Below are 12,731 nucleotides of genomic sequence, written 5' to 3' on the forward strand. Positions count from 1 at the left end.
ATTGCCAATAATTTCCATCTGTTGTCTATTCCATTTGCACAACAGCAGGTGAAATTGATTGTCAATCAGTGTTGCTTCCTAAGTGGACAGTTTGAAGTTTGATTTACTTGGAGTTATATTGTGTTAAGTGTTCCCTTTATTTTTTTGAGCAGTGTATATTCTTCCACAGGAAAAAAAAAAGATTTTTTTCTTTCACAGAATTTGGACCAGATGAAACTTGAATAGTTCCAGGTAGAAAACATTTTAAGTTGTTTTTTTATCTTGAATGTAAAATTCATATTTATGTTTTTTTTAACTGTTTTGGTTCAGCTGCTGCTCTGCGTATGTCGTTTTTTTTCCTCAAATGACCTTTTTCTAGGTCTGTAAACTCCAGTTAACGATTCATCAGTTCCTGAATTACTAAGTTATTACAAGAATCGATTAATCAGATGAACCGTTTCGGTCCCGACGCTTCATCTCTCATCCCAATCTGTTCATCTGCCGCTCACCGTCAGCGTGTCTTCCTGCTGTCTCAGCGCTGCGGCGCTTGTCTCTGGATGCTTTACGTCTACGCTGCAGCATCTGCTCTCTGCCTGAGCGAGCCACAGCAGCAGAGACTGAAGGGTTTCATGAAACTCCTGCACAGGAAAAATAAAAATATATATCGGAGTTCAACATTTCTCACCATTAAAGTCCTGCATTTACTGGAAAGTTGAGCAAAAACAAGATATCACATGCTTTATTGTTTATGGGCCTTTTGTGGAGTTTGACAACAGCAATATATTTTCAAAAGGTTCTGGCAGGAGCAGGACGTCCATAAAACTTGTGTAATGCTACTCTAAAACCTGATCAAGCGTTTTATACGGTTTGACGAGAAATTGGAGAAATGGGCCTTTTAAAAGTGGGCAAATAATCTAAAGCTAATTTTCCTACGGCTAAAAGCGCGTTTAAAAGATCTGAGGAACAAAAGATCAGAAACTGAAATGTGATTTTAATCCTTTACAGATGTTTTATTTTGTAACTTTCAGGCCGTCAGAATAGGAAAAGAACATTTCAATCAGCGTTTAGCGCTACGATCACAGCAGAAATCGCATCTATTTAAGAGTAAAACTATTTTACCGAATTCCTGACGTCTCGTTTTTATCACAGATCCTTTTAGTTAATGAACATTTTCCAAACTTTAAGACATATAAGGGTGTCAAATGTGAAGATGAAGGTACATGAAGGACTATTTTTATTTAAATTGGATAACTGTTGTCTGTTTTTTACCCTCATTGATAAACGAGCGATAATTGAATAAAAATAAAGTGGATATGAAATAAAAGGGGAAACCAATCCCTGCATTTTTTGGGTTGATTTTAATTTTCTAGTTTTAWTTTTTCTGTGCATATTTACAGTAAAAAAAACAGGATTTGACTCACTTTTGCTTTATTTTGCAAAGTTTAATAAAAAAGCTGATTAAAAGGTGAATACTTTTACATGTTAGACAGATTTWAAGTTTTGTCTGGAAATTCYAGCCTCACATTTTGTTTAAATGTTTCTAATCGTCTGGACTTGGAAACCAAATTCAGAAAGTTTTCGACACGTGATTGAGGGCCGCCYAAAATCATTTTGCGGGCCACTCACGGCCCCYGGCGCCACACTTTGAGCACCACCACYTSTGGGTTTACAGTTATGGTGTAGAAGTAAATTATKAACTAATTTCTATAAAATGTGCTTTTATCTAGCTAATTTAAATGCGGGTTTTTGCTTAATCTTCATATTTATTTGTATTTAATACTTTATTAGCAAWGTCTGACGAGTTACAATTTTATTTTTAAAATATTCGTGTTTCATGATAGCATTTTAAATTCAGTATTGATAGAAGAAGCAATAAATGATCAAACAATGATCACATTTCAGAATCTGGAGCAAACATCTGGAAAACTGCAAAACTGTGGAAACCCTGAGTTCCTTTAGACTAAAACTCAACTGTTCAGAGTTGCTTTTGAAACATAATCAATGAAACATTAATCAACATTCTGCATCAAAATGTAATGTTTTGACTATTGACTGCTGATTGAGTTTATATTTTTGTGTTTTTATGATGCGAAGCACTTTGAACTGTTGCTGAAATACAAACCTGATGGATTAAAGTCGTGTTCAATCAGCACCAACGTGACATAAATACTAAATATGGAATCTGGTCCAATTCGCTTATAGAAACCAACTAAATAAACCCGTAAAGCTTCAGTCGACCCAGATTGAATGAACCCGACTCGTTAACCCGTGTTGGTTGAGTCAAGCGTTTTCTTGCCACCTGGCAGCGAATCAGCTTCCTCCTCAGGCTGTGGTCCCAGTGCTGCAGACCAGTAGACGCTCGGCTCCAGTCCCGGTTCGCCCTCGCCACCCTCTCCTGCGTTTCTGGAGCCTCCTTCGCCTGCAGGTTCACCGACAGCATGATRGCCTTGTAGTGGCAAAACGCTTTCTCCATTTCCTGTGGAAACAAAGAATAAAAATAAATCACGTGAAACTTAATCTGGATTAAAGTCAATCCCTCGGATTAAGTCGTCACCTTCAGCTCTTTGGCTCTGGCCTCCATGTCCTCTATGCCGCCTGCAGGTTCAGACTGCGAGAGGCGCTCCAGCTCAGGGATCACAGTTTCCAGCCAGGAAGTGAGGTCGTCCAGGTCAAAGGTCACCTGCTGAGGATCCAGAGTGCCAGACTGCTGGCTGCACCTGGACTGAGCCCGGAGCAGCTCCCAGCGCTCGATCACACCTGAAAACACACAAACATCAACCAACTCAGGCGTTTCTACACTTACTGGTGTTTCTATGACGTGGACTTCAAGTTTTTATTTTATATTTTATAGTTCTGATGTTATAAAGTGGCAATAAGAACAACTTACTGCGTCTTTCTCAGGTAAGAAAAAGAAGCACTTCTTTAGTTTAAAATGTTTGCTCTTTGCCAAACCATCAGGTTTTTATAGGATTTAAATCAGAGGACTGAGAATCAAATGATTTTGTATTAAATGAACCATTTTTATGTGAATTTGTGGAAATATTGTGCATCATTATCCCACAGAAACATCCACTTATTGTTTATTTTCAGTTTTCTGGCAGCAAGTTGCAGTTATCCTGTAAAACGCCCAAAGATGTTAAAGTTGTATCAAAGTTCCAGTTAAACAGAAACAGACCAAGAGCCTCACGGTTCCTCCGACAAACCCAACGCTGGGAACGACGTGAGTTTATGTCTCTGTTGTCAAAATGATTCATTTCAGTCTAAATCAAAGTTTCTGCAGATTTAAATTTTTCTGCCCAAATATCTTCTTTTCTGAAGTATGAAGATAAAAAAAAAAAAACTCTTGCAGATTCTCAAGTGAATGAGCTAAAACGACAGTTCATGAGTATTTTTCTAATTTATTTCCTTTTGAACCGATTCCTTGACTGCGTGCATTCATAACTGATGCACCACCTGGTTTCTTTTACTCCGGTTCTGAGATTTTATGGCAGATGTCTGTTTTGAGTCCTCCCTCGCAGTGCAGACAGTCTTTATTAATGATGTTTTCTGCGCGGTAATCTCACCTGACTGCTTGTCTGAGGCATTCAGGCCCGTCAAGCCGAACTCCTCTGGCTGCTCCTCGTCGTCGTCGAGGATCAGAGAGACTCTCTTTATGTTCTCGATGCTCCCGCTGCACTGGGACATGAGCCGCAGCTGGAAAAGCACAACAAGTAGATCATCAGAGCCGACATCTGGCTGGGCGGCGAGGCCTCGCAGAGGGAACCGTGAGACGTACGTAGCCCTGCTTCAGAGGCGTGCTGGTCAGAGCCGGCGTCGGCTCAGCGTGTCCTTCTGGATCCGGCTGAGCTGCTGTGGCTTCTGGTGTTCTCCATGAACAATCGCGAACAGCCAGAGACAGGCTGGAGACTGCAGAACAAAATGTATTGGCAGGTTAAAGGAGACCGACTGTGCAAAATTCAGGGAAATTTGGTTTTCTGAAAACGACCCAATCGCTCGAGAAAAAAAAATGTTCAAGCATTTTTTTGGTGATAAGTTGATGTTTTTGGTGTGTGGAAAATGAGCTGTTTCAAAAGCCTCCTGATATTGGAAAGGTATTGACCCGTAGCCTAGCGTAGCCCTGTTACCTAGCAACACAAGCAGAGATCTAGCACCTTCAGTCAACTGGTTTTACCACTGTACAATGGCTGCTGGAATAGAGAAGTGTTTTGTTGTTGACTTACCATCCAGAAACCACTTGTTGTATTCTTCTTCCTGGTTGTGCAGGAGGCTCCACTTCTACATTTCAAAGATGTACGGTTGTACAATTGCGCATCATTTTCACGTGCGAGTGTAAACATGGATTTGAGGGGTGTGGAAAGCAGCAACGTATTTGGACTTAAAGTGACAAAAGGCCCTAAAACAGCTCATTCTGAAAGGATCTCAAAACTAAAACCTCATTATTTAATAATTATTTTGTGCAAAAAATTTAATGAGCATGTTTTGTATAGACCATAGACTTATCCTAACAAAGTTAAATAAGCAACGTTTACACTCGAAGGTGAAAATGGCTGCAAACAGATGTCTAATTATACAACCGTACATCTTGTACATCTTGGAAAAGCAGAAGTTGAGCCTCCTGAACAACCAACAAGAATGCAGCAAGTTGTTTCTGGATGGTAAGTCAACAACAAAACACTTCTCGTTTCCAGCAGCAATTGTACAGCGGTAAAACCAGCTAGCCAAACATGGGCTCCAACCTCGACGGGAATTTAAATCCTGACATCTTCTTAACTGAAAACTTGAATTTAACCCACAAATCAATCATTACTCTTAAACTTTAAGGAATCTTTGCAACTTAAAGACACATAAAATGAGAATCATGAGTTTGACCTTCCAGTTTTAGCTCCTCTAATAATATTTTAGAATTTTGTTGTGAAAAACCGAAAGGTTTACAATCCACTAACGGTGCGGATGTGTCTAATTTATGTTCTAATGGAAGATATTTCCTGGAAGCATTTCCTGCACCCCGAGGAGCAGCGGTGTTGGTGGATTTACGACGCAGAACATGAAGATGTGTGGCAGGTCTCGTTTGATAGTTTTTGCCTGTTAAAGTTATTTAATACATCCAGTTTTTATAGTCACTCTTACAGCGTCTACGCTCATAACTGGATTAATTCAAATTTAAGGAGCCTGGAATTCATTTTTTTTGACATTTTACTTTATTTTTCTTCCTATAAGCTGAACAAAATCAAAGATTCATTGTCTTGAGGTAAATATTAAGGCCAAGGCAGGTTTTGGAAGTGAGACAAACATACCAATGACTCAAAATAATGTATTATCAGACAGGCAGCTCAGAAATCAGCTCCTACGCCCCCTGGACCCGTCTGAGGTAAGCCGGAAAATAAATCTCACCCTCTGGATCCGACGAGGCGACTGACCTCCTTCTGTCGTCTCGAAGTCGTACCCACAACCTCTCTATAGAAAGTTCAGCCTGTCGCTGCATCTGACCTGATTCGAASGGGAAACTCATCCGCTGTTTCCCCCCAGGAGCTGATAAACGCTAGAGCAGAAATAAAACTAAAACAGAAACCCCTAAATGAGGGGTGTCCAAACTTTTTAAAGTCCAAAATCCCCAAGATGAAAATATTCCCCGCCCCCAATTAAAAATATTATTGGGAATTCTTTCTTTTACCTGCACAACAATAAATAAAACTAATATTTAAACGTTTACAATCATTTAACTTTTTCAGCTTATTATTTTCCATTTCTTTAAGTCTGTAAAATGTACTTAGTTTATTCTCAGCAAAGAAAATAAGAATTCTTGCTGTATTTATCCAAATATAGTGGACATGTGTGACCAGTTTGTTTTTGTGTAAAAACTCACAAAATGTTTGTGACTCAACATTTTATGAGATAAAAACAAAAGCAAAACTAGAGAACAAGTATTTCTGCTGTGCTCAATGTTTCCATTTAATCTCATCCTAAAAGAAGAACAAAAAGCATCGGAGGGCCGTATCCGTGCCCCTGTTGAACTAATCCACAGGCCTTTTATTTTGAAGATACCTGAGAGTGCGCTGAAGTAAGCCCCTTCGTCCTCCTGCTCCTCCCCTTCCTCCTCATCCTCCTCGTGCGACGACGACCCCCCCACGTCTCCGGTGTGGTCCCACTCCAGAGGCAGGGAGTCGACGCTCACCGGCGTCTCCCGCCCCGATTGGTCCAGAGGAGAGCCCAGCAGGTGAGTGGGCGTGGCCGGCAGGCTCGTCTGGCTCCGCCCCAGCCACGGCCGACCAATCAGCTCCAAGCTCGACTCCAGGGAAACGGTGAGGTCAGAGAGGTCGGGCTCCTCCCTGATCATCTGGATTAAAGAGAGAACAGAAACACCATCGGTTTGGGTCAAACAACATCTTTAGTACTTTTAATTATAATCACAGAAACTTTTATTTTTAAATAACCAACACAATATTTTAATGAGATAAAATAATAAAATTAAAGTTGTGTTGCTTTTACATGAAATGAAATATAAAAAAATCAATGGATATTTTCGTTGTTATGCTAAAAATGTTAAAATATTTTAAACATTATTTTAAAAATAACATTAATATTAACTTTTAACATTCTAAGATTTTAAAAACTTAATATCAATAAAAATATTTGAAAAATAATTTTTAAATTAACATTATTGTTTAAATACAATTATTTTATTAAAAATATTAATTAAAAATAATGTTATTATTGGATATAACAACATTGTCATTTTTTATTAGTCTTTCAAAGATTTTAAAATGTTAGAAACTTAAATTTTAAGATTTTAACCACCAAAGCAAGTTTAGGTTATTCTTGATATGTCAGATTTCTTTGTAGACTTGAAACAAAAAGTTTGCAGGTTTGCTAAAACAAACAAAAAAAAGCAAATCATATCCTAAATTTTTCATCTTTTTCTGGATTTTTTGTCTCTTTTTAGAGGAGTCAGTCATGTCAAACATTTTGATGGGCATGATTAAAAATATACTTTGGTTCTTTCAGCTTAACGTTTCTGGCTCCAATGCCAAAAGGTTTGGACACTCCTGGCATAAAATAAGCATTTTTGGCTGAAACGTGTTCAGGTTTCAGACAAGATATTCTTTAAAATACCTTCAAAAGTTCCTCCTATTTTTTGAAGTTCCAGCCTTTTGCTGCAGGATAATGGAAATAATTTTCTCCATCTAGCTTTTCTTTAACTGCAAACTTGACAGTGAGAATAATCTCGAGTCATTTTCTCTACATGTCCAGCCCGTCCTCAGACAGGTCCAATAGCTACGGCCCTTCAGTTCCCTCACTGTAAAATATAAATAGCAAACTGGCACATTATTTAAATATATCATTGTGTTTTTTTAATGTGAGACAGTGGGTAAAGAACATAAAATGTGTGTGTTTTTTTAGGATTTAGTGGAATTTAAAGGCTTAATGATGTACAGTAAGGAGTGCAGCTCGTGTGTGTGGTCCAGCTCACCGGAGGCTGGCTGAGGCGCTGGTGGAAGCGGACCAGCCTGCTGAAAACCTCCTGGCAGTAGGAGTGAAGCTCCTCCAGCTCGTCCTCTATCAGAGCCGCATCCTGAGCTGAACTTTTCTGGATCAGAGCCTCACCAAACACTATCAACCCGTCAATGCGCTCAGTGTTCAGGCTGATCTCCTTTTGGAAGCTCTGCCGGAAGATGGATGGACGAACGGAGACGGAGTCAGGAAAACCAGAACCAGCAACACATGCCTGTTTGTGAAATTTAAAAGTGTCCTCCTAATGAGGTGTCAGAGAGTCATCCCTCAACCAAAATATGAAACCAGCAGCTTAAAAGCTTGACAAGTTCTCCTTCAGAGGCAGTAAATCGGATATGTGAGATGTGTGTGCAGAGACGAGCGCCTCACGCTGAGCTGCTGGATCTTCTGATGGACGTCGCTCTCGGAGAAATGTTCCACGTTGGTGAGCTGCAGGTCCAACTCCGTCAGCCAAAGTAGCATGCTCTCCCTGGTGCCTTCAAAGTCCTCCCGCTGGCTGGTAAAATACTGGGAGAAGCGAAAACAAGCATGGAGGAGCGAGAACAAAACCAAAATAAACAGAATATTTTCCTTATCATCAATTCAGGCTTCTGGTTGGTGTAAAAACGGCTCATATGATGACGTGGAAACATTTTATTTATAAAACTGATTCAACAAACTAAGTTTTCTCTTTGCTGTAAACCGGGGGTGTTCAAAGTGCGGCCTGGGGGCCATTTGTGGCCCTCAGGAAAATTTTTGGCGGGTCTTGATCACATTTCAAGAATAACCTAAACTTGTTTTGTTGTTTAAAATCTTCAGATTTCAAATGGAAAATGTAATATGCAACAAGAAGTAGTCATCTAGGGGTTTGTTTATTAGAAATAGGGACTAAAAACATGCAGTTGGAAAAATAAAGAGTGAGCCACCAAATGTTCTTGTCGCTAAAAAGTGATAAAAAAAAAAATCCAGAAAAAATTAGGATATGATTTGCTGTTTGCTTTATTTTTTAATTTGTAAATCCTGCTCAATCTTTATTTGTTTTAAATCTACAAAGAACCACAGATATCTGACTGCTTTGCTTAATTCATTAAAGTACTGTGTTTCATTACTTAGCTAACAAAATAAAATAGTTTCTGCGATTATAAATAAATGTACTAAACATTTTGTGGCCCCTTTAGTTGTTGCAATTTGACATTTTTGGCCCTTGTGCCAAACCGTTTGTACTTTTTAGTATCGGCTGACACAGAGACACATCGCTGAATTCACTCAAAACATTTTATTTCTTTTAAATGATCATTTAATTGCTAACTCTGCGCCTGTACGGCTCACTTTGATACACAAGCTTCAGTCCAGATCATCAGGAAAATAAGTAATAAAGAAACTGACAAAAACAACGTGTAGAAAATAAACTGCAACAAACCTTCTTTCAAATGGTTCGGAAAGTATGATGTAAAACAAATAAAGCCTCATAAAGCATAGAACTAGACTGAATAGAACTGGTTCAGGTACCAACATCGGATCGGTGCGTCGCTTTGGAGACGTGCGTTAGGTGTGACTGATACCTTCAGGCGGCGTAAGATGGCGGCCGCTCGGCGGTGCAGGCCGTCCCAGCGCTGGTTTCCCTCCCTCACCATGGCTTGGAGCTGGCTGGCTCGGTCGGTGCGGTTCTCCCGGGCCAGGCGGCGGTACTGGTTGTTGATGAACTCCAGCTGAGTCAGGCGCTCATGAACCTGCCTTTGGAAACCCTGAAGAAAACACATTGTTCAGTCAGTAAATGGGTTTTAGTGTGTTTTCCTATTCAAACACATCTTTACATCCTTCTGTGTTCTCAATGAAATGAACCGTTTCCAATTTAAATCACATTCAATGCAAAACAAAAAACAACTGATAGGAAAAAACTGCACTGAAAACCTCCAGGTTTTTGTTTCTGAACCGAGTTAAATCATCAGTATTGTTGTTTCTAAATGAATATAAACTTATTTTCTTTGCATCTTTAAATTTTTGCTTGTGATTTTAGAGACACGTTGTCAGTAGTTCATAGAATGAAAGTTCATTTTACTCAAACATAAACCTGTAAGGAGTAAAATCAGAGAAACTGATCATTTTAAGAGGCTTCTTCGTTCTTTCCAGAGCCGTTTACTGTATGTAGAACCAAAACGTTTGATGCTTAAAGCCAAAAGTGAAATGATTCTGATTAAATCAATGACGGTATAAATTTAGAGAAAACAACTGATGACCCCAAAACTTGGAAACTGTCCGTTTTTCTTTTAGTATCAGTTTAAAGCTTTTGAAACTGATTTGGATCTTGTAACGTTGATAAAATCAACCTCTGATCACTAAATACTGAACACAGTTTAAGCTTTTCCATCAAAGCAACAGAAACAAGTTAATATTAATATTCATTGGGGCGCAGAGTTTTTATTTAACCGCTTCAGCCACCTGTACACAATATGACAAATGCAATAAAAATATGTAAATAAGATCATTTAATTGCTTTTTTTAATTTAAAAAAAGTTAATTGCATTGCCTAAAATGCAATAAAAGCGTATACTTAGTGAACATTTCGTTACTGGTAGCAAAAAGATGCATCCACATCTAAATAAATACTATAAATTAATCCGTTGATTATTTTTTGGATTGACAGCAAAAGCTGCTTAATAGGAAACTTTCCACAGAAAGTTCTGGGTAGAAAAGATTTACAGAAATTAATCTTAGATATTTATATATGTTGTACATATTTTGCTTAATTTTTGCTCTGAAGGTGTTCATCAGCAAACTGCCATCTTTAGAGTCTGCATGCTGCAGTTAACGATTAATCCATTATTAAATTGGTTGACGATTATTTCAATAATCGATTCAGCACGATTAATTCGATTAATCATTTCAGCTCTAATATTTATTTACTTATTTTCAGTGGTTTAGTAGTTATGTAGCCTCTTGCAAGCTCCAGGAAATTTTACCTTTAACTGAATAGATTGACAAAAGTTGATCAAATCAAACATAAACTTCTAAATCTTAATGGGCGCTAGGACAACGGAGGGAAATGTGTCATTTACTAAAACAACATAAATTAACAGTAAAACCAGTTGACCTCAAACTTCTTCAACTCTTCCTTGGCTGCAGAGTAGAGGACATCTGCAGAGTTTGGGTTGGCAGCAGTTCGCTCCGCCATCTTGAGCCAATCATCGAAGCGGGAGTAGTCGTTGAGGAACTTGCACCACAGAGTCCAAGTTTCCTCGATTCTGCAAGAACACGTCATGTTGAAGTTATAGTGTTTATTGAGGCTGGAAATTTTGGTTCACATGAATTATGCTGACAATATGTAACCTGAAATCCTGAAGATGTTTGCACGGTCGAACAAGCAGCTCGCTTACAGGCAGATATGCTGTTCATGCTTTTTAACAACAGATTAAATAGTTTGTTAAAAACAACAAAAGTCTTTTTCCCCTGAATGAAAGTTATTCAGTTTTGTTTGGGACTGAAATTGCAACATTTGTTACATTTTCAGCTGCTGCGGTTTGTTTTCACACCTGTTCCTCTCCTCACCTGAGGGGGCGCTGCACCAAGAACTACTAAAGTAAACGACACAAAAACCTCAGAAGAAGACACCGAGCACAACTTTCTTTTTCGCAGAATGTAAATAAAAACAGAGTGGTGTCAGATTTTAGTAAAAGACCTCAAGTCATTTCTCCCTCTAGAACTAGACTCACACTCTTTGTTTTGGCTTCATTTACCCAGAATTCCCTGCGTTACAGTCCGCTTCGTGCTTTTGGAGCGGTCTCTGATCGGCTTACATTCACATATTTATTCAAACCGCACCAGAGTTCACGTCCACCAAACGGCACCTACCTGAGTCTCCTGTCCAGAGCCAGAGCACAGATGGTTCTCCAGCGCTGGTCCAGGCTGCGGCTGGTTTCCTGCAGGGAGTCGCTCTCCGCCTCCGAGCCGCCTGCTGCGTCCTCGTCCTGCAGCAGAACGTCGCACAGGCTGAGGACGGACGCGACGCCTTCAGTGTGCTGCTCCAGGTCCCTCTGCAGGTCCTGCACAGACGCCAGACCATCAGTCTGCAGACTCGTGTTATATTTTGGGCCAGATCATCTGAATATGCCAGAATGTATTGATCAAACCAATTAAACTGCTAAAAACATAAAGAAATAGATGTTTGTGCTTCTTGAAATTAAATATTGGACATCTTCTCACACTGATCAGTTCCTCCAGGATTTCCAGATTGTTCTTTTGTTTTGTTTTTTCAATCAAAATCACAGATTTTGTGATGCTAATTTAGAAATATTTGTAGGAAATTTTTACGACATTTGCGCTAATGTGTGTCTTTTTATTACTCGCCTCATCAATCACAGACTTTAACTTGGCATCGAGTAAAGCCGAGGCAGCATGTTTTTGTTCATTTTGAGAAATCAGAATAAATGCGGGGATTTGATGATTCTGTGTGACTTTTACAGATTTGTGAAACTTGGGAGGGACTTATTGATGCAACGTGGAGGGCCACATAAAAATCCACGGCGGGCCAAATTCGGCCCCCGGGCCTCGAGTTTGGCACATGTGGATTAAAGAATAAAGCTGAAGAGCAACAACACCACATCTCCTAACATTAAGCAAACAAAAGGTGAGAATTATTAATGATAAACACAGAAGAAGTGAGCAGCAAAATGTGGGAAAATGTAGAAATATTAATACTAAAGACGAAGCGGGGAAATGAAAGTGAGGAAAATAAGATATTTAGGAAGTGAAACAAAATCCAAACAGTTTTGGATGTAATTTACCTGATGTTCAGCGAGCCTCTTCTGGATCTCGTTCTCATGACAGACGCTGTAGGTGATCGGCCGGGAAAGCTCGGCCTCGATGCGAGAAAGCCAGGAGCGAAGGTTGCTCATGTTCTTATCCAGCTGCTGCAGCGTCACCAGAGTCTCCTTCAGCTTCCTCACCCTTAAAAAGATTAAGAAAGACACAAACACCCAGTCAGAAACTTTAATGTTCAACAAACCTTTTAATGTAATTTGACTGAGTTACCAAAACTCAATTAACTTATGAATGTATTAGAGGGAGAAAGAGACGCAGCTGTTCAGAGAGCATCTGATTATTTGATGCTTTTTCTGGAAATGAAAATATTCTGAAATATTTTTAAGAAAGTAGGAGGCCAGAAAAAAAGAAACAAAAGTAATAAAATGAATAAATCAAACAGAAACGAGAAACAGAAAGAAAAAAGGAAAAATACTGAAAAAAGGCAAGAAAGTAAAGATCAAAGA

General features: G+C 39.2%; 1 protein-coding gene across 1 annotated transcript in view; it reads right to left on the reverse strand.

The window, feature by feature from the left end:
* Window positions 1-12,731, reverse strand: part of syne2a (spectrin repeat containing, nuclear envelope 2a) — a 109,677-nt gene that overhangs the window by 3,154 nt on the left and 93,792 nt on the right. The window contains exons 98-109 of the mRNA XM_017302110.1: window positions 12,249-12,411; window positions 11,317-11,507; window positions 10,559-10,709; window positions 9,030-9,212; window positions 7,858-7,995; window positions 7,448-7,639; window positions 6,022-6,313; window positions 3,755-3,885; window positions 3,543-3,672; window positions 2,534-2,736; window positions 2,279-2,455; window positions 489-617 (exon numbers count right to left, since the gene is read on the reverse strand). Of these exons, the coding sequence (XP_017157599.1) occupies window positions 489-617; window positions 2,279-2,455; window positions 2,534-2,736; window positions 3,543-3,672; window positions 3,755-3,885; window positions 6,022-6,313; window positions 7,448-7,639; window positions 7,858-7,995; window positions 9,030-9,212; window positions 10,559-10,709; window positions 11,317-11,507; window positions 12,249-12,411 (2,080 nt within the window). The remainder of the gene's footprint in view (window positions 1-488; window positions 618-2,278; window positions 2,456-2,533; window positions 2,737-3,542; window positions 3,673-3,754; window positions 3,886-6,021; window positions 6,314-7,447; window positions 7,640-7,857; window positions 7,996-9,029; window positions 9,213-10,558; window positions 10,710-11,316; window positions 11,508-12,248; window positions 12,412-12,731) is intronic.

Source organism: Poecilia reticulata, linkage group LG21 (assembly GCF_000633615.1).
Source record: "Poecilia reticulata strain Guanapo linkage group LG21, Guppy_female_1.0+MT, whole genome shotgun sequence".
Lineage (NCBI taxonomy): Eukaryota > Metazoa > Chordata > Actinopteri > Cyprinodontiformes > Poeciliidae > Poecilia > Poecilia reticulata.